At 38.2% G+C, this 22223-nt stretch overlaps 1 protein-coding gene across 2 annotated transcripts in view; it reads left to right on the top strand.

Annotated features, from left to right (window-relative positions):
• LOC138820988 (probable E3 ubiquitin-protein ligase HERC6) overlaps nt 1-22223 on the top strand; it is a 53254-nt gene that overhangs the window by 7703 nt on the left and 23328 nt on the right. For both annotated transcript variants that reach the window (XM_070013026.1, XM_070013027.1), the window contains exons 3-12: nt 3386-3462; nt 4233-4460; nt 8522-8616; nt 10532-10659; nt 11524-11660; nt 12593-12660; nt 12992-13113; nt 13636-13695; nt 16157-16250; nt 19956-20145. In XM_070013026.1, the coding sequence (XP_069869127.1) occupies nt 3386-3462; nt 4233-4460; nt 8522-8616; nt 10532-10659; nt 11524-11660; nt 12593-12660; nt 12992-13113; nt 13636-13695; nt 16157-16250; nt 19956-20145 (1199 nt within the window). The remainder of the gene's footprint in view (nt 1-3385; nt 3463-4232; nt 4461-8521; nt 8617-10531; nt 10660-11523; nt 11661-12592; nt 12661-12991; nt 13114-13635; nt 13696-16156; nt 16251-19955; nt 20146-22223) is intronic.

The raw sequence follows: 22223 nt of genomic DNA, 5'->3' as shown, positions 1-22223 counted from the left end.
CAAATTATACCAACATTAAATACAGTGAAAGCAGGGGTTATACTGTGGGGGAGGGACATACAAAGCAACAAAGAAATAATATTATAAATGTGTTAGAAACAAATGCATGAAAGAAAAAAAACATTTGAATACATATCTTAGGGTTCATTTTCCTAACATCATCTTATCTGACCTTTTCTGCTTGACTCGTACATATGCTAGATATACATCAGGTATTTATTTAGAGTCCCAGGAAGGAGGAAAGGCAGGATGACAAGAGATGTGATTCTTTCATCTTAGTCTTATGTATTGTAATGCAACTTTGTGGACCCATTGAATTCCCCCAGAGCAAGCATAAAGATTATTTTAATATTTATTTTAACAACATTAAAATAATATCAAACTATAAGGGTCCTAGGAGGCAAAAATGTCTTTTGTCAAAATAATCAGAGCTTTCCGAAGTCATGTTTATTAATGTTCTCTTGGAAACTCAGATGCTGTGTAGGTAGGCTGTCCATCATCATTGCCATCAAAAATCCCAACCTTCCATACTCTCCCCTTTGAGATCCTAAAACTATATATAAAGGTTTACTCTGGGCTGTTTTGCATGACCTGAGAAACTTTTTTGTTTGTTTGTTTGTTTGTGTTTTTGTTTTTTCCTTCTCTGTTCTCTATTGTCAGTTAACATATATATATTTTTTTGGGTCCGGTCATGGGGCCTGAACTCTGGACCTGAGCACTGTCCCTCAGCTCTTCAGCTCAAGGCTAGCGCTCTACCACTTGAGCCATGCTGCCACTTCCAGCTTTTTTCTTTTTGCTTATGTGGTGCTAAGGAATTGAACCCAGGGCCTCATGCATGCAAGGCAAGCACTCCACCACTGAGCCACCTTCCCAGCCCTTGTCAGTTAATTTGCAAGTACTAAACATCAGTTGAAAGAGGAAAAGTTTTCTTCTCTACTCAACCGTTAGGCTTTTCATAGGCCTCAGGATCATAGTAATTCACTAAGTACAATGAAAGAAATACCATGTTTCTGCACTAATATTTCCTAGGACAGGTGATACAAAAGGCAGTCAGCTTTGAATTATGTATTTGAAGGCATGCATTTTAATTCGTGGAAATGGAATTAAATTACCCATGCTCATCTATCCAGTGAGAACTGTTAAAAAAATTTAGCTGGGCACTTGTGACTTGTGTCTGTAAATGCTAACTACTCTGCATGCTGAGATGCGAAGGATGAAGGTTCAAAGCTAGCCTGGGTACAAAAGTATGTATCTCCAAATGTGGCTTAGGCAAGCAAGTTCCCATACACAAGGGAAAATGACAACAAATCTAGTTTTACAGATCTTGCTCAGCTTTTCTTGCATATAATTCAAGAATTCTATAGGAATCTGCACCCAGACTGGTTCAGAATGCTGTATCTCTCCATATGGACAGGTTATATTTATGGCTAAAGAAAAAGAAGGTGACAGAACATTAGGTAGAGATGGCCTGATTGGTTATAGCATATGTCTCTCTTATTTGCACATGTTTGGGCAGTGAGCTACTTGTGGCTAAGAGTAGGCTAGTTGTTATACCATGAGGTTATTGTCTGTTTTGAACTGTCACAGTTCATACATTGAGAAACCTTCAAGCCAAATGCTAAGTGTGCATGCAGGCAATTTTAGATTAGATGAGAAGGCCAAGATTTGAATCTAGTTCTATAGGTTGAAAGCTATTGGATCTCTCTGAGTTCCATCAGCTTGACTGGTGTGAAATTTCTGATAGTTATCTCTTCTTGACCCATGGGAATGGCTATGTTGTATGGTTCAAATTGCTCCTTTAAAAGAATCTTATAAGGCTTAAATTAAATGATGATTATTGGCCATCTCTAAATTTCAAAGCCTATGCTATGTGATTGGAAAAATGTATTTTCTCTCTTAAGCCAGTAAGTAAAGATAATTACATTAAGCCAATTAGATATTTACATTGTCTAATGCATCAAAAACCAATAAAATCAGTTTTGAATTATATAGTTTTGGATAATAGCCTATGGTTTTGTACATATTTATGCCATAGCAAAAACAATTTCAGTTGGCTGTTGGTGGTTCACTCTTGTAATTTCAGCACTCAGGATGCTGAGGGAGAAAATTTCAAGTTTGAGGTCGGTTAGTGCTATGTAGCCAGAGCCTGTCTCAGGAAAATCCCAAGATCCCAAACTGAAACCCAAACACATTTTTGATACTAAGTGATTTCTGCCCAGTGCAAGGAATGTCAAAAGTGATGCAGTTCTGTGGAGCAGGACCTCATATTGGCGGTGATAGTGACTTCACATAGCCCATGACTTGTCTGATTAGTGATGCCCATGAGGTTGGATGAGAGTCCATTGTCTTATTTATATATTTAATTGTTTTAGCTTTTTTTTTTTTTTTTACCCTTTCTCTCATCTTCCTGAGTAGCTAGGATTACAGCCTTGAGCCATTGGCACCCAGCTCCATTTCTTTAACTACTGTTAAACCACAGTTTAGGAAGCAGGCGTGGCTGTCAGCAGGGAAGATTATGTGAACTCCTGATTGTTCTGGCATGGTGAAGAGAATTGAGGGGAGTGGAGTAGTGGGAGAACTCCAGCATTGTCTTGTATCTCTTGGGGGGATTGGGAGGGTTGCAGCCTGCTAATGAACTATTTCTCATATCCTCCCACCAAAAGTAACAAGAAGAAGAACAACAACAAAACAAGATCGATGTGATGTTGCAAACCTATAATCCCACTTGAGGCTGCTCAGGCAGCCATGATTTAAGCCTAGCTTGGATTAATTAGTAAGACTTTGTATAGGAAACAAAGAAAAAGAAAATGAAAATGAAAGAGCAGGGGGAGGGAAGGTGGCTCAGTGGGGGAGTACATGACACTTTCCTGACATGCGCAAGGCCCAAGGCTCTATCATCAGAAACACAGAGAGAAAAAGAAACACAGAAAACACAGAAAAAGAAAAGAATGACTGAAAAAAAGAAAGAAAGAAAAAAAATTGTTTGAGAGCATTGGGATATCACTACAGAAATACAAGATATAAAAAATTGTTTACTTGACCTAGTTATTACCTGGGATATTTTGAATTATCTGTAGTTTACCTAGAACCTTATCCTAAATACAGATAATAGTTAATAACATCAATAATAATATTAGTAATATTTTAGTGTTACTAATGGTATAAATACCAGTGTTATTATTAGTATTAACCACATCAATAAATATCAATAATTGATATTATTAGTAATCAACATTAATGTTAATAATTAGAACACCAATGATTAGATGATCAAATTGATACTCATTGATGAATAGTCATTATTGGATTAATGAATATCAATAAATATTAATGGTATTATATTGACATAATCTTAATGAATGAATTTGTGTCATTTTTATTACAGGAGAATAAATGCTCTGGCTGGTATCAAAATAATACAAGTTTCATGTGGAAACTTTCATTCTCTAGCATTATCAGAAGGTAAAAAGTTCTTTTTGGCTCTTTGAGCTTAAGAAATATTTTTTCTTCTTTTTATTAGGGCATACTATTATACAAAGCGTTTTAATTGTGATATTTCCATCCATGCATATAGCCTACTTTGTTCAATTGTACCTTTTCTATTATCTTTTTTTCCCTCCTTTCCTCTGTTTAAAGTAATTTTTTTTGGACAGACTTGTGGCTTGAACTCAGGGCCAGGGCACTATCCCTGAGCCTCTTTGTGCTCAAGGCTAGTGCTCTCCCACTTGAGCCACAGTGCCACTTCTGGCTTTTTCTGAGTAGTTTACTGGAGGTAAGAGTCTCATGGATTTTCCTGCCTGGGCTGGATTTAAATTATGATCCTCAGATCCCAGGCTTTTGAGTAGCTAAGATTATAGGAATAAGCTTATAAGGCATCCAGCTTGTTTAAAGTAATATTTAATCTCAGGATCTTTGTATCTACAACTGAACAGTGACATTTAACATTGCTCGAGTCCTTAGAGATGAAGAGTTCACTTTACAGTTGGGATCACTAAGGAAAAGAGATCTATTGTGTAAAAGACATTAGTTAGAAAGAGGCCTGGTGTAGTGGTTTATACCTATAATGACAGCTTCTTTGGAAGTAGAGGTAGGAAGATTTAGAGTTTGAGGCCAGCTAAGGCAAAAAATAATGTGAGATCTTATCTGAAAAGTAACAGTAAAAGGCATTGATTTCTTCTCCCCTTTGGTATTCCAGTATGTGTGCAATTCACAATTTCTCTTTGCTTTGCTAGACAGCCAAGTCTTTTCATGGGGAAAGAACAGCGAAGGCCAATTGGGCCTGGGAAAGAATGCCCCCATGCAAAGCACCCCTGAGAGGGTGAGGTCCCTGGAAGGAATACCGGTGGCTCAGGTGGCAGCTGGAGGAGCTCATAGCTTTGCCCTGTGTCTCTCTGGGACTTGCTTTGGCTGGGGCAGCAACAAGGCTGGTCAGTTGGCTGTCACAGGCAAGAATGTCCAAGGTAAGCATATTGTCTTTTATTAGCAATAAATTTAGTTTTTATTTCTAACTAGAAGACCAACCTGGCAAAGGATGTTCTCATAGGTCAAAGTCATTCCTACACTTTCTTTTAAGTTACTATCACATGGGAAGTGTATTAGTGATATTAGTGACAGTGGCTGAGGACAATACAGATTTATTAGCTTTTAGTTCTAGCAGTTAGAGGTCTGACATGGGTCTCAATGGGCTAAAGTCATGGTGCTTGGCAGGGCTACCTTCTTCTTCAGAGTTTCCAGGGGAGAATTATTGTTGTCTTTTCTATGCTCTAGACACTACTTGTATAAGTTGACTCTTCTCCCTTTTCCAAAACTAGCATTTGCTGATTTAGTCTGCTTTGGTCTTATTGTTCTGACATTAACACTTGGGCCTCCTTCTTCAGTGAAGAGAACCTTATAATTATATTAACCCCCCACTGAATAATCTAGGATAATTTGTCTTTTGAAAGTCAACAGATTAGCAATTGCAATTCTGTTTGCTTCCTCCTCTCACCTTTGCTAAATAATCTAACAGATTCACAGGCTCTGGTATTGGGAAATAGGGGATGATGATTTTTTTTGGTGTCTACCTGTCCTGGGGCTTGAACTCATGGCCTTGGCACTGTCCCTGAGCCTTTTTGCTCAAAAGTAGTGCTCTACTACTTAAGCCACAGCTTCACTTCCTGTTTTTTTTTTTTGTTGGTTAGCTGGAGATAAGTCTCATGGACTTTCTTTCAAAGGCTGGCCTTGAACCACAATCCTCAGATCTCACCCTCCTGAGTAGCTAGGATACATGAGTGAGCCATCAGCTCCCAGCTAAGACTATTATTCTTTAGGATGCTATTATTCTGCCTATATTAGAATACCTTTAACAGTCTTGGCGGCAACCAGTTATGGTGGTTGTATATCTGTAATTCCAGCACCCAGGAGGCTGAGGCAGGAGGATTTCCAGTTTGAGACCAGCCTCAGCTACATAGTGACTCTATCTCAAAAAATAAAAATAAAATCAAAACAAGTCTCCCATACCAATGAAATCAGAATTTCTGGGAGTGAAAGGCAAGCATCAAGTCATAGTTGAGGATCCTCTATGAAGGATAGGAAACTATTTTCTTACTAAGATCTAAATGGATGTTTATTTATTCATTTATGCACTTAGTGTTGGTGCTGGGGCTTGAACTCAAGGCCTGGGCACTGTCTCTGAGCTTTTTTTGCTCAAGGTCAGCTCTCTACCACTTGAGCCACACCTCCATTTTCAGCTTTTTTGGTAGTTAATTGGAGATAAGAGTTTTACAGCCTTTCCTTCGTTGGGATGGCTTTGAACTTTGACTTCAGCTCAGCCTTCTGAATAGCTATGATCACAGGCAAGAGCCACAGGTGCCTGGTCCTTTAGAATATTTATAATATCATTATGGGCCATATGAAATTTCAATAGAGGCAGATGGCCTTAGGCAGTCAAGAAGAAAGTATGTCTGTCCTGTCATATAGCAAGGGCCAGGCATTCCCTACCCTTGCTAAGTGATTCCAATGTGCTGACAAGCTTGAGAAGCACTGGATTCTAAGATTGAAAGTATTAGGGGAAATGACAGGTTCCTCCAGACAAAGAAAACTTCTCTCAACAATAATTCCTTTAAAAATTAAACTTATCAAGGAGTCTTCTTCAAGACCGCATCCTTCCCTGTTCACCTCTTCAGTTCTTTCCATTCAGCTAACATAATAACAAGTATCACTTGACAGTACCATGGAAAGCCTGACATCTCATTTTATTTAACTCTTGTAACATGAATAGGTGCTCTTTTTTTGGTCAGTCTTGGGTCTTGAACTCTGGGCCTGGGCGCTGTCCCTGAGCCCTTCAGCTCAAGGCTAGTGCTCTACCACTTGAGCCACAGTGCCACTTCCGGTTTTCTGAGTGGTTTACTGGAAATAAGAATTTCTCGGACATTCCTGCCCAGGCTGGCTTTGAACTGCAATCCTCAGTTCTCAGCCTCCTGAGTAGCTAGGATTACAGGCATGAGCTACCAGTGCCTGTCTGAGTAGGTGCTCTTTACTCCATATCTACAGAACACAGAAATGAATATAAAATAATGACTATATTATTGGGAATGAGATCTTGATGTTTGGTTTTCTTGGTCAATGGCCTTAGGCATCATAAGGACAAATAGCTTCCAGATATAAATGAAAAGGATAGCTTTTCTTTTGCCAAAGAAGAGCTTTTCTTGTTCTATACTTCTGACTCTTCATGAACAATATATTAATGAGATAGGGACTGTTGGTGCATGCCTATAAGCCTAATTACTCAGGAGACTGAAATCTGAGGATTACATTTCCAATCCAGCCCTGGCAGGAAAATCTGTGATTCTTTCTTTCTTTCTTTCTTTCTTTCTTTCTTTCTTTCTTTCTTTCTTTCTTTCTTTCTTTCTTTCTTTCTTTCTTTCTTTTTCTTTCTTTCTTTCTTTCTTTTCTTTTCTTTCTTTCGATTGGTCATGGGGCTTGAACTCTGGGCTTGGGCACTATCCCTGCCCTCTTCAGCTCAAGGCAAGTGCTCTACCGCTTGGGCCACAGCACCACTTCCGGTTTTCTAGTGGTTAATTGGAGATAAGAGTCTCACGGACTTTTCTGCCTGGGATGGCTTTGAACTGTGATCCTCAGATCTCAGCCTCCTCAGTGGCTAGGATTACAGGCATGAGCCACCAGCCCCTGGCTAATCTGTGATTCTTTTTCTTTTTCTTTTTCCAGTCCTGGGGCTTGAACTCAGGGCCCAAGCACTGTCCCTGAGCTTCTTTTTATTTTATATGTATTTTTATTAATACTTTTTTATTGTGAAAATACTGTACAGAGGGGTTGTAATTACATGAGTAAGGAAATGGGTACATTTCTTATCAAGCATTGTTGCCTCCTCCTTTGTTTCCCCTTAAAATCCCTGCCCTCCCTTAGCCTCCCCCATCCCCTGCCAAAGTTGTAAAATTTGTTTTTTGACATAAAGTCTTATACATCTCATTGTTGCAATGGGTCCACCTGTATCCTTATTTAAACAATTTGTTTTTTTCCCTTCCCCTCCACAAATTATACCAACATCAAATACAGTGAAAACAAGGGTTATACAGTGGGAGAGGGATATACAAAGCAACAAACAAGTTATCTTATAAATATGCTAGAAAAAATAGCAAGAAAGAAAAACCATTTGAATCTTTATCTTGGGGTTTATTTCGCCTAACATCAACTTGTCTAACCGTTTCTGCTTGTCTCAGACATATACTAGCTTCTTTTGTTCAAAGCTAGCTAGCACTCTACCACTTGAGCCATAGTACCAGTTCTGGCCTTTTCTGTTTATGTGGTACTGAGAATTGAACCCAGGGTTTCATGCATGGTAAGCAAGCACTCTACCACTAAGCCACCTTCCCAGTCCCCAAATCTGTGAGACTCTTTTTTTTGGGTCAGTTGTGGTGCTTGAACTCTGGGCCTGGGTGCTGTCCCTGAGCTCTTCAGCTCAAGGCTAGCACTCTACCACTTGAACCTCAGCACCACTTCTGGTTTTCTGGTGGTTAATTGGAGATAAGAGTCTCACAGACTTTCCTGCCTGGGCTGGCTTTAAACCCAGATTCTCAGATCTCAGCCTCCTGAGTAGCTAGGATTACAGGTGTGAGCCACCGGCACCTGGCTGTGAGACTCTTATTTCCATTTATCAAGCCAAAAGCCTAAATTGGAGCTGTGGCCAAAGTGGTAGAGAAACCAGCCTTGAGTAAAAAAGTTAACAGTTCCTGAATTCAAATCCCAGTTATCAACACACACACACACACACACACACACACACACACACACACACACACACACACACACACACACAGTGTATAAACTATGTTGAAGAATATATAAAAATATAAACACTCATGAAATTTTGAGTCTGTTAATCCCCCTCTCTTTTCCTTTTCTTTCTTCTCTGTTTCTTTCTTTTTGACATAGGGTCTCACCCTTGGAGTCCAGGCTAGAATGGACCTTGTGACCCCTCTACCTCTGAATCTGTTTATACTTTTAGATTTCTTTCTTTCGACAGTAGAAAGCTACAAGCCCCTTTCCGTTGGTGCCCTGAAGACTCTGGGTGTGACCTACATCAGCTGTGGACATGAGCATACTGCAGTACTAACTCAGGTAATTTGAGATGTGATGCTATTTGGGATGGATTTTTTTTCAATCATCATGAGAAGAAGACTTGAAGACTATGTGTATGGTTGAAATGTTTTAAAGATTTCTTCTACTCCAGGGTTGGGGCTATGACTCAGTGGTAGAGTGATTACCTATTTTTATTTTCTTCAGCATTGGAGTTTAACTGGATCTTGTGCTTGTTGGGCTTGCTTGCTCACTGCTGACACTACCAATACAACCATGTCTCCAATCCTGCTTTTTGCTGTCTAGTTTGGAGAATGAAGTATAGTGAATTTTTTGTTTCAAGCTATTCCCAAACCTCAATCCTACAAATCTCAGCTTCCCAAGTAGCTAAGATTATGGACATGAGCCAAGGATGAACAGCATAGGTGGTAGAGTTCATTCCCCAACCTCCAAAAAAAATTGTATAACCTAAATGATTTTTAAATGTGTTTACTTATTGATTGGTTTTTTGTTGGGAATCAAACCCAGGACCTCATGCATGCCAGGCAAGTGCTCAACTACCAGACCACCAAATGATTTTTCCTGTCTTAAAGTCATGTCTTAAATTAGGAAACCATAAATTCTTTGAACTATGGTTTAGTTGACAAAAAAATAGAGTTGTTTTTAATTATAGAACCATATTTTGAAAAGAGTATTTCCAGAAAATGTACTTTAATAAAAAAAGCAATTTAAATACCAGGGTTAAATAGTATACTTAAATTGTAGGGCTATTCTTGAACCAATAAATATGTCCATCAATTCATTCAACATACACTTGTTTAGTATCAAATTCTTTTTCTCCTTGTCTTTATTGGGATATAATTAGCAAAATTCATATGCATGTGGGGGCACAGCGTGGTGTTTGATACATGTGTACTCTGTGAAAGCATTACTAACTTGTTTTACCTCACATAATTAGCCTTATGTGTGTGTGTAGTGAAGGCCCAGATCAACTTCTTTAGCAGTTTTCAAGAGTGTAGCATAGCAAGACACTCGTGGTTCATGCCTTTAATTCTAGCTATTCAGGAGACTGAGAGCTGAGGTTCTTCATTCAAATCTAGCCTCAGCAGAAATGTCCATAGATGCTTATCTCCAACTGACCACCAAAATGCCCAAAGTAGAGACTTGGCTCAGGTGGTAGAGTACCAACATTGAGTGAAAAAAGGTGAGAGATTGTGGCACTGAGTTCAAGTCCCAATACGAGCACACAAAAAAAGAAAAAGAAAGAAAAGAAAAAAAAAGAATGTAGCATATTTTTTTTGGGGGGGGGAGTCCAGTCGTGGGGCCTGAACTCTGGGCCTGGGCGCTGTCCCTCAGCTCTTCAGCTCAAGGCTAACGCTCTACCACTTGAGCCACAGCACCACTTCTGGCTTTTTTCTTTTTGCTTATGTGGTGCTGAGGAATGGAACCCAGGGCCTCATGCATGCAAGGCAAGCACTTTACCACTGAGCCACTTTCCCAGCCCCAAGAATGTAGCATAAATATTACATTAACAGCCAGGTTTTTAATGGAAATGTCAAAGCTTCAGGATATTTAATATGTTAACACTACATTTACTGTAAGAAGTAATAAAGACTTCAAATTTATTTCTATGGTGCTGATGTTTCACATGTTGCTTTCCTATTAACTGTCTTAGGATATATTTAATTTGTTAGCTATCAGATACTTTCTTTCCAGTGCCAGTGATCATACTATCATCTCTCTCTCTCTCTCTCTCTCTCTCTCTCTCTCTCTGATATATATATGATATATATAGATAGATCTATCTATATATCTATTTATATCTATATCTATCTATTGATAGATAGATATAGATAGATATATCTATAGATAAATAGATATAAATAGATATAGATATCTCCTAGTCTGAGTTACTGTTTTTAGCATAAATTTAACCCGACTCCCTCATTGTGAACAGGATGAGAAAGTGTTCACCTTTGGAGACAATAGCTTTGGACAGCTGGGATATGAGTCCTCTGCCCAGGTGAGAGGACCAAAGCTTGTAGAAAGACTGGATGGCCGTGTTTCTCAGATAGATTGTGGAAGGTAACAGCTTTTCTTTTTTTAACTTTCTTTAAATCCTTATTGATAAAGTACTCATCTGGAATTTAATCAAACCACCAAACCCTAAAATACATGGCTGCTCTTTATATAGAGCACCCCCAACCCTGGAAATTTACTTCCCTTGAATATACTTTAAATTTGCTTTTAATTTTTTATTTTATGATCTTGATCTTTGCAATTCAATTTATATAATGAGAAATTCTTAGATATATACTGTGTATAATCAGGACTGGGGGTGTGGTTAGATTGGTGACCAAAATAAAATTTGCTTGCTTGAGTTGATAAGATAAAATGAATTTTGTGTATATAGAACATGATGAATATTTGAATACATATCAACACTTTTGTATAACTTAATTATGAGAGTTTTTGGAGTATTTAAGTATCCAACTCAATCTATTTTCCTTTTTTATGCCAGTACTGGGTCAGTGCCTAGGTACTGTCCCTTAGTTTTTTTGCCCAAGCCTGGCACTACTACTTCTGGCTTTTGGTGGTTAATTGGAGATAAGAATCCTATGGATTTTCCTGCCCATGCTGGCTTCACATTGTGATCCTTAAATCTTAGCCTTCTGAATACTAGATTACAGATGGGAGCCACTGGTGTCTGGCTTGCATTTGCATTTAAAACTCATGATAGAATTCATGGTAAAAAACTCATCATTGATAGTCTCTTTTTCATAATGCTAATGTGTTACTATTCAGCACTTGCTTAGCCACATCACTGATACCCTATGTCCATGGACCCTGATAAGCACTCTGGGCTGTTAGTAAAGATAAGCCTGTCACTTTGTCTTTCCTGGAGCAGTGAGTACCTGGATCTTCAATAAAGTGTGTTTTCTCCCACAGTTACCACACCCTTGCCTATGTTTACACTACGGGTCAGGTAGTATCTTTTGGTCGTGGACCAAATCACTCGAGCAACCCAACCCAATCAGAGGCCCCAAGAGATACTTGTGACATGACCCGCCTGATTTCTGCTAATGGTATGCCTGGGCTCCCTTCTTCATGATTTTGTTTTCGTAGTTAGTACCGAAGGAGAACTATTCCTCAGCTTCTCTTTAAAGGAACCCATGACCCTGTGATTCTTCTTTCAGTTTTATTGTAAATTTGTATATTTGTAATGCAGCGTGGATTGATTGCTAATCATTTCTAAAGATTAAAGTAATATAAAAGAAAAGCCCAAGTTGATTACTTAAGTAATCGTGTGTGTGTGTGTGTGTGTGTGTGTGTGTGTGTGTGTGTGTGTGTGAATACTGGGGCTTGAACTTTTAGGGTCTTGTGCTCTTGTTTGACTTTTCATTCAAGGTTAGCACTTTACGATTTGAACAATAACTTTACTTCCAGCTTTTTCCTAGTAAACTGGAGATATAAGTCTCAGATTTGTCTGCCTAGACTGGCTCTGAATCAAAATCTATGAAGACTGTATCTTAGTAAGCATCACTTGCATATATTTAAGCAAAACTCTTCTAAGGCATATCTGCTTAGATTAATTAGGCAAGAAAACTTATTTATTTATTCATTTATTTACTTATTTTTGCCTTTCCTGGACCTTGAACTCAGGCCTGGACAGTGTCTTTGAACTTTTGTGCTTAAGGCTAGCACTCTGCCACCTGAGCCACAGGTATACTTCCAGCTTTTTTGATAGTTAATTGGAGATAAGAGTCCCATGGACTTTCCTTCCCAGTCTGGTTTTGAACTGTAATTTTCAGATCTCAGCCTTCTGAGCAGTTAGGATTATAGGTGTGAGCCACCTAAAATTTTAATGGAATGCATGCATGACATTTAATCTTTTGTGCTGTTTCTATTCAAACTTGAGGGGAGTATAAATAGCCAATAAATGAATACTTTTGGGTTTGTTGTATATCAGAGTAACTCTTTCCTCATAATTCTTGGTATAATTTCTGACTTTTTTCAGACCTTGAGAATACTCAGATCAAACACATTTTTGCTGGGATGTATGCTGACTTTGTGACAATCCAGAAGGTATGTGGGGCAGTTTATATTCCTTAGAAAAATTGTTTCCTCTAGATTTCAGAGCATAGAAGTTTGAGGCCAGAAAGAAAGGAGGGAGGGGAAAAGGAGGGAAGGAAGGAAGGAAGGAAAGGAGGAAAGGAAGGAGGGTGGGTGACAGGGAGGGAGAGAAGGAAGGAAAAACAGGAAGTGGAAGAGCTAAGCTAGTTTGATGTCAGAGGTCAACCAACCAAAAGCTTGCCTGAAAGAGCAAGACAAGTGTATTACCCGTGCCAGATGCTTTATTTATGATCAGTTAGCATATATGTGCCTTTCATATCATCTTGTTTTATTTTTCCTGCAGAATGCTAGATCCAGAGGTGTGTCTAAGAAAACACTGCCAGAAATAAGCCAGATTAAACCATCTCTGGAGAAAAAATGGATAGCGGTGACAAAAGGAAGTGATGAACATGACTTGGCTAAAAGGTGACTCTCTGATAAGTTATCAGTGCTTCATTTCTGAGGTGCTGGTCATTTCATCCTAACCATAAGGGAAAGGGACTGGCTTGTGAAAGCATTTCCACTTTGATCATGATTTTCTTCTACCGTAGTTTTAGTTTGAATTGATAATGGTTTCCTGAGGCATTCAACTTTTATTTAATATAAACAAGAGATATTTCAAGAGTATACATTATTGTAGGTATCTCATAGGTGAGAGAGATGCAGGAATAAATGGAGGAAAATATGAAGCTCACAAAACATCTTGTAAATCATATACCCACAGTTTATTCTGTGGAGATCTGCAGATTTGGTCTTGAGAATGTTGAGTTTTATTCAAATCTAGATGATTCGATCCAATCTAGTATTAAGGGTTTTGGTGAGATTTGGCAATAATTAGAATTGAGTCTCAATAATGATCCCATGACATGAATTATTCATTGAAACACAAGTTAAATGAAGTATGCTTTACAGTATATTGTTATATAACACTTGCTATTCCTTTCACAGAGAAATTACAGTGATATTTTCATCTCCTGCTTGTCTGACTGGAAGTTTTTTGAAGAAAAGGTAATACTTGCATGAGATATACCTTCATTTAAAACATTGGGACATATAATTTGTGGAGGGGAAGGGAAAAACAAATAACTTAAATAGGGATACAGGTGGACCCATTGCAACAATGAGATGTACAAGTCATTATGTTGAAAAATGAACTTTACAACTTTGGCTGGAGTGGGAGTAGAGGGGTAAGGGGAAGATGGGAAGGGATGGGAAGGGGAAACAAAGGAGGAGGCAACAATGCTTGATAAGGAATATACTTATTACCTTGCCCATATATTTGTAACCCCTTGTGTATGGTATTTTCACAATATCAAAACAAAACAAAACATTGGGACATCAAGCATAGTAACAATCATCTGTAATTCTAGTACTTGGGAGGATGAGGCAGGAAGAATGTAAACTTGAGGCCAGGCAGGGCTACATAGTGATACCTTATCTAAAATATTCAAATATATAAATAAATCTAAAACCCTCAGTAGTATCTTTCATTCTCTATAAGTAGTCGTAAATAGAGGTTTCAGTTGAACATGTCATTTTATGAGTACAATTCTGGGAAACACATAAAGTGAAACAATTAGAGTCAATTTGTCTAACATGAATTTGTGTGTGCATATCCATGTGTGCATGTGTATGCGCTAGTACTAGAATTTGAACTCAGGGCCTGGTGCTTTTGCTTGTTTTATTTTAACTCAATGCTGGTGCTCTACCACTTGAGTCACAGCTCCAGTTAGGGCATTTTGCTGGTTAATTGGAGTTAAAGAGTCTCTGATTTGTCTGCCCAGGCTTACACTGAATGTTGACTTTTAGATCTCAGCCTCCTGAGTGGCTAGGACTGTAAGTGAGAGTCATCGGTGCCTAGCTAGTACATGAATTTTGTTGTCAGTGTCTAAAGAGTTCAACATAGAGAACTCTGTAGAGTGCTTTAGAATTCTTCAATTTTATAAAGTGATCTCTGAATAGCCCACCACTGGTTGTAATTCCTAATTAACCTCATCTACTGTTTTTCCTGTATTATCTGATTGGAGAGAATGATGCTTCTTTGTAGCTACAACTGAACAATTAAATTCAACATGGCTTTAGTACTTAGAAACCAAGAGTTTTCTTTACATTTCCTACTATATAGGATCAATAAGGAAGAGATCTTGTGTTTAACTTGTTATAGAGGAAAATTAAATTTTCTTTTATTTGGTTTAATAATCTGATTTTCCTAGATTAATCAATTCCTTTCTTGCTTTTATTTTCCCTCTTCCTTTGAGTTCTCCAGTATGGCCCCTGGGTGTCTGAGTGAGGAATGTGATGACTAGCTTCCCTTTTGCCTTTCCTAGATACTACTGCTCTGCTGAACTGTTTGTAGCCCCTGCAACCCATTCTGCTTTCCCTTCCTCTGGCCAGGTCTGACCCTCCCTTGATAGCTTGGCTTCAGGTTGGCTCATTCTTTCAGAAGATGGTGGTACACATGTTATATTCTCTCCTGGCAGCTTGGAAACTGAAAATTTAAACTACTACTTATACATATCACCATTTCTATTTATATCGAATGACACTGTTTTCATTAGCAGGGAGCTAATGATCTAATAATGATTTTCCTATCTGGGAGACTCTTGTCTAGGCAAATGGCTTGAAGTGTTCATTATAGAAACTTAAATGATTCATTAATTTCAACAGAAAATGCCAGCAGGCAGTTTGAGCACTAAGAGTCTTTGAATATCTCACCTCAAACTCTTTTTCCTTGTTGAGCCCCAGTGGCTCATGCCTGTAGTCCTAGCTTCTCAGGTGGCTGAAATTTGAGGATATCAGTTCAAAGCCAGCCTAGGCAGGAAAGTCCATGGGACTCTTATCTCAAATTAAACTACCAAAAAGCATGAAGTGGAGGTGTAGCTCAAGTGGTAAAGTGCTAGCCTTATGTAAGCTAGCTCAGGGACAGTTCCCAGGTCCTGAGATCAGGCTTCAGCTCTAGTACCACCACCACAACCAACAACAACAACAACCAAAATAACCCCTTTTCCTTACTGTTTTGAACTACTGGAAGTATTTGTTAATTGGCCCTGTGGTCATCAAATCTATAGCCCTCTCCCATAAGACTGCCCAAGCTAGTGCCTTATAAACCAGTGTGATCTGTAGTATATCGCGACCTAGCACTCAACAAGCTTTAACAATTGTTTTTTTTTTTCTTCAAATAATGCATTATCAAGAAATATTTGTGTGATGGTGTGTTCCTGTGAACCACCAATGTTTGGTTTTATCTACAATATTTTTCTTAACAATCAAAATATAAAGTTTATATATATTTTTTGATGCCAGGTTAACTTATTTTGAAAAAAAGAGGCATGTTTTATGACAAAAATTTCTTTCTTAAGTGTGTTATGATAACAAAAAATAATGGCGTGGGAATTAGAAATATCTTTTTCATCTACTCAAATTCACATTTATTTACTTATTTATTTATTTACATTTCTTGTATTCATAGAGTAATTGGAGGAACCACTTCCATTGATTTGGTCTTAGAAAGGGCAAGAAATACCTTCAAGAAGTTAACACAAATTGAATGGATTTCTTCCATGGTAATAACCAATATTTATCTTGCTTATAAATATAACAACAGAATTTTTTTACAGGAACATCTGCAATTGCAGGTTAGTTTAGCTGGAAGCTGGGAGATGGGTCTATGATTGGGGTTAAAGCATAGTGCTATTGTTTATTGTGAAGTTATTCTATATCGGGACACTATATTAGCTGTTGACGTTTGTTTTCTTCTTAACTCATTAGATGTTCAATGGATAGAATGTTTTAATTTCTAGCATGAGAAAAACAGAGCATGGAAGGTAAATATTCCCTAGTAAAATGAACAGTAAATTCATTGGAAAGCAGGATAAGTTTGTTCTGGGCAGGGATATTGAAACACCCACATCTATTTTGAGATCAGTCACAAATCTGTTTGAGATGAATCTCTGCTACTGATTCATCTTTCTCCCTGTCTCTGTCTCTGTCTCTCCACCATCTCTCTCTCCCTGTCTCTCTTGTCTGAGACCAGGGCTTGAACTCAGTTATCAGACACTTTCACTCATTGAATGGCCCTCTACCACCTGAACCATGCCTCCAACCCCATCCCCTCTCTTTGGTCACATTTTTAGTTAATCTTTTCAAGTTCCATAGTTTGAATAGATTTTACGTTGGTCACAATTTAGGTTTGAGTACATGGGAACTAAAGAGATGTGTGTTAACAGTAGATAGATAATCAGGATGTCAGATAAGACTACTGTAAATGAATATCATAGTCTGGATGGTTTATAAAAAATGAAAATTGTCTTCCACTTTTCTGGAAGGTGAGAAAGTCCAAGATATAGGCAGATTTGATCTGATATGGGCCTACTTTCTGATTAATAGATGACTACATCTATTGTAGTCATCTATTTGTTGGACACTTTCATAGCAAAAGAAAATAAAGGTCTGTCTTGGATATTGTTATTATTATTATTATTATTATTATTATTATTATTATTATTATTATTATTATTATTGGCAGTACAGGGTTTCTTGCTTGGAAGGCAGTTAGTCAACCATTTCAGCCATACCTATAGCCCTTTTTGCTTTAATTTTCAGATATAGTCTCACTACTTTTTCCTCCAACTTGAATCCAAATCACTATCCTCCTATCTATACCTCCTAAGTAGCTGGGATTATAGGTGTGCACCACTGGACCTGACCCCTTGGATCTCATTTATAAGGGCACTAATCCTTCTCACAAAGTTTCTGTCCTTATTACCTAATCATTCATAAAAGACCCTACCTATTAATATTATGACATTGGTGATGTGAGCAGTCTGAGTGACTGGCTTCCTTCCTGGCAGTGAAGCTCTCTGAGCACTGGGAAAATTGTTGCTTCCTTCGCCTTCCCTTTCTCTTACTTTTTTTTGGTAGTATTGGGGTTTGAACTCAGGGTTTGTGCTTACTATTCAGGTCCTCTACCACTTGAGCCATACTCCCAACCCTTTTAGCTATAGTTATTTTTTGGAAATTATTTTTCTGAGACTTTATTGGAGATAAGCATCTCACAGACTTTTCTGCGTGGGCTATCTTTGAACCATGATCCTCAGATCTGAGCCTCCTGAGTAGGCAGGATTACAGGTGTGAGTCACAGGTGCCCTATTTGCTTTTCCTTTTCTTCCTTTATTTATCTCAGGGCCTGGTTGCCATCCCTGAGCTGTTTGGCTCAAGGTTAGCACTTTACCACTTTGAGCCACAGCCCCACTTCCAGTTTTCTGCTGGTTAATTGGAGATAATTGGAGATAAGAGTTTTACAGCCTTTCCTTCTTAGCCTCCTGAGCATGTATGACTATAGATACATTGCACTGTCCTTAGCTCACAATGTTGGTTTTGCAACATTTTATATTAGTTTTGAGTATTTCAATTCACTCTGTATGTCCATGAACATTTGGTTTCACTCTAGTTCTTTCATGGACCTCAATATAAGATGGGGTAGCATCTCACAAATACTGATACTCTCAGGAATGATGGGGTTTCAGTAGTGGCTTTAGAAGACTCAATGGTTATTCCATTGGATCCACCCCTGCCACGCCTACTCTGGTGGATTCTGCTTAGCATGGGAAACCTGCTTTCAGACCTGAGAATGGGGCTTCACAGAAGCCTATCTCTGAGAATGGGACTTCACCGAAGTCTACCTCAGAGAATGGGGCTTCAAAGAGACCTATCTCTGAGAATGGGACTTCACCAAAGTCTACCTCAGAGAATGGGGCTTCAAAGAGGCCTATCTCTGAGAATGGGACTTCACCGAAGTCTACCTCAGAGAATGGGGCTTCAAAGAGGCCTACCTCCTGGAAAGGCTGGCAAGCCCCTGGGAAAGATGTGTTTCTGTTCCTGTTTTTCTTTTCTTCACTGTATATGAGTGCCTATTAATCTTTTACTGTTCCTGCTGCTCATTGTACTTACTCATGCTCAAAGTTCCCTTATTCAAGGCTCTTTCTTAAAAAGTGTTGACGACTCCAACATCTGATGAGTGTCTTAAGAATATGACTAACTCACCAGAGTTAAATGCTACCCTGAAAGCCCCTCTTGTGGAGGCTAGTAGACAAGTCATAAGTAAATATAAAAGTATTGGGGGTTTCATGACGTCACTTCAGCAGAAGGAATTGTTTGTAAGAGATTTATAAGAAGCTGTAGGCACGGCTAGAGCAGAAAGAGTGTATGGTTACTGGAGACTTTCCTTTAATCCTAAAACATATACAATAGATTTATATAGATATCCTGTAGATAAGAAAGAAATAGAGGGATATTTAGACCAAAAGCTAAATAGGATTCCTAAAAGGTTGGTAGATGAAAAGGTGGCAATGGCTTATCAGAGGAAAATGGTGGGATCCTCCATTATCTAGAGGACCCCAGAGACTTCCCCTAAATCCATAGCCTTTTACAGGTGTGTATGATAAGGATGGCAATTGCTGGGAAAACTACTTAGGAGAAAGAACTTCCTGTTATCTCTTTCATTTACTAAGAGACTTGCTAGATCTAGGCCTCCTTGGTGCTTACTATTAAAGAAGGAACAAGAAAGATCTTATGGGACAGTTAAGGCCTCTATAGAAAAAAGTAAACGATTATGTGAAAGGGTTACAGAAAAGACACTATGAGCTTAAATTTGATATATGGCCAGATTTAACTAAGTATACTGAATATCATGATTTTTGGCCACAAATTGGGAACCCTCTAAGCACAATTGCTTAGAAAAGATTTAAAACGTATAAAGTACAAAACTAAAACAAAAGTAACTATGAAGTACTAGAGTTCATGCCTTTCTGTTCAGCACCTTGCCCATATACTCTGGTTAATGGTTAATTGGTGATAAACATCGAAACCCATTGTATTTCTTAAAAATAGAGGTAAAGCAGAAAACAAGTGCCTATCGTCATAGCTCCTCATCCAAAAAACAAGATCAGGTGACCAGCTGGTGACCACCCAAGAACGAAGCCCTGCAAGCAAGATTGTGTAACCTTTTGCCCTTTCTCATGGAGACTTTTGCTATAAAAGCTTGTTATCCTCTGCATTAAATCGCACTCAGCATCCACTCCTCTTGTGCGTGAGTTGTCTGTTTGCCATCTCCTCACCTATTCCAGTTCCTCCACTAGGTGTCCTCCGTTGTCCCGACAGAGCCGTGGCACACCCCCAGAATGAAACTTCTGATCTCATAATTACCTTGTTAAAATATGTAATATTTCACATAACCTGGGCCCTTGTCCTTGATCCTGTTTTGATCACAGATAAGAACCTGTCTGGAAGAAAGATTGCTCAAAGCTCTCCCAAGTCATTCTCCACACCAAGAAGCTTTGTTGGTTTTCCTCCTACTTTCTGAATGTCCTTTGATGAGTGATACCATGAACTCGCAGAGCCTGGTGATTCCATTTGCAGAAGCCATTTGTAAAATGAGTAGAAAATCTCTGCAAGTCCTGAGTAAGTTTTATGTCACTTAGTCTACAAACTCAATTGAGAAAAATTGAAGTAAAAATTGTACCAAATTTTGGACACACATTTGAGTACAGGGATTGTGAATTTTTGTAAAAGTTAATCTAAAGCAATTAGAATCATTATGTTTATCATACAAACAAGTGCAGTTCTTAGATTTAGGTGTAATTTGACATCACAAGTTGTTAACTGTCAAGCATCCAATGAGAAGAAATCTGTATTTTACAACTTTAAGTTGTTTTTAAACTTTAAATATTTGACCAGAAGTGATGCAAATGTTAATTTTTATTACTGTTTAGTTTATTCAATTTTATGTGATGATTTTTTTTCTAGTTTAACCTAATGTCGAAGACCTAATACTTAAAAGGTACAAAGGATTATGTAGAATGAAATGTAGGTCACCCAGTTTTCTCCTAGTTACAGTTTTTTCTTGGTTACAGATGCAAATATCTTATATGAACTGGATATTTTATGTATATGAATATATACACAATATTCTTTTGTTATCCTTTTCATAGTTGGAAACCATTCCTATTTTTCTCTGGAAACTTATTTATTACAACTTGATGTATGCCACAAAGTTTATTCCATTCCAGGACCCAATCTGTCTCAATCTTTATTGGCTAGATTTGTTGTCTTTTCATCTCCATTACAAAATACCTGAGGTGAAATACTTATAAAGAAAGAGGCTTATTTAAATCATTATTTTGAAGGTTCAAGGGCATGAAACTGACATTGCTGTTTCACATTACAGCAGGTGACAATGACAGGGACATGTGTGGGAGCAAATGATCAGATCTTGATACAAAAAGCCAGAGAACACAACAAACTTTTTTTTGTTTTGTTTTGTTTTGTTTTTGTTGTTGGTCATGGGGCTTGAACTCTGGGCTTGGGCGCTGTCCCTGCGCTCTTCAACTCAAGTCGACTGCTCTACTGCTTGAGCCACAGCACCACTTCCGGTTTTCTAGTAGTTTATTGGAGATAAGAGTCTCATGGACTTTCGTGCCTGGTCTGGCTTTGAACCGTGATCCTCAGATCGCAGCCTCCTGAGCAGCTAGGATTACAGGCGTGAGCCACCAGCGCCTGGCTACAGCAAACTTTTATAACAACTCTCTTATATGAACTAGCAATGGCTGCAGGATAACTACTTTCATATCTTCCAAGGGTAGAGTCCCCAATGACCTCCCACTAGGCCCTACTGCTTCAAAGTCCTATCACCTTAAAATTGCTATAAGAGGGATGAAGTGTCTAAACATGAGCCCTTGTGGGACAAAGCATATACAAACTCTAACAATGACTGAAGAGTACTTTGTTACGAGGAAGTGCCATCTATAGATTGTTGTATCTACTCTTGTAATCATAACAATGTTAATAAGCATTTTTGTACATGTATAAAGTGCAGGAAAAATTTTAGGAAGCAAAATTACAAGATCCAAGTGAAGATGTATTTATTTTGGGAGACTGACCTTTCACAGAGAAAGGGCCCACGAATTTAGTGATCCCCATTGACATGATCACCTATGTGCCTTGTAGCTCTTGACTTGGGCAACAGGGCAGCCCTGAAAGAGGAAATATCAATTTAAACTTCATCAGTAAAACTTCCAATTCTAGATCATTGCCATTCTAGATCCAAATGATCACCTCAGATATTTGTCATTTCTTTATGATAGAAATACTCAAAACTCTTCTGTTCTAGCTATTTTGAAATAGCTGTGTAACTACACAGCTTAAAGAAACATGAGAAGTTATTCTTCTCAACTGTATGGCTCTCTTGGTTAGCCATCCTGTCTCATCCTCATCTCTGCACTGCTTCAGCACACACTTCCCAGACTCTGCTAACCACAATTGTCTTCTCTGCTTCTAGAAGATCAGCATTTTAACTCCATGTATCAATGAGAACATGCTATATGTCTTTTTTGTGCCCCATTCGTTTCACTTTCCATAATGTCTTCTGGCTGTATCCAGATTGTTTTTGTTCTTTCCTCCTATTATTTTTACTATTTAATGTTTATGTTAAACATGAAATTTTACTTTTTATTTTATTAAATAAAATTTATTAAAATTAT

The sequence above is a fragment of the Dipodomys merriami genome, unplaced genomic scaffold (assembly GCF_024711535.1).
Source record: "Dipodomys merriami isolate MVZ:Mamm:240054 unplaced genomic scaffold, mDipMer1.0.p SCAF_9, whole genome shotgun sequence".
In the NCBI taxonomy this organism is placed as follows: Eukaryota; Metazoa; Chordata; class Mammalia; order Rodentia; family Heteromyidae; genus Dipodomys; species Dipodomys merriami.
This window is presented reverse-complemented; position numbering and strand designations above follow the sequence as displayed.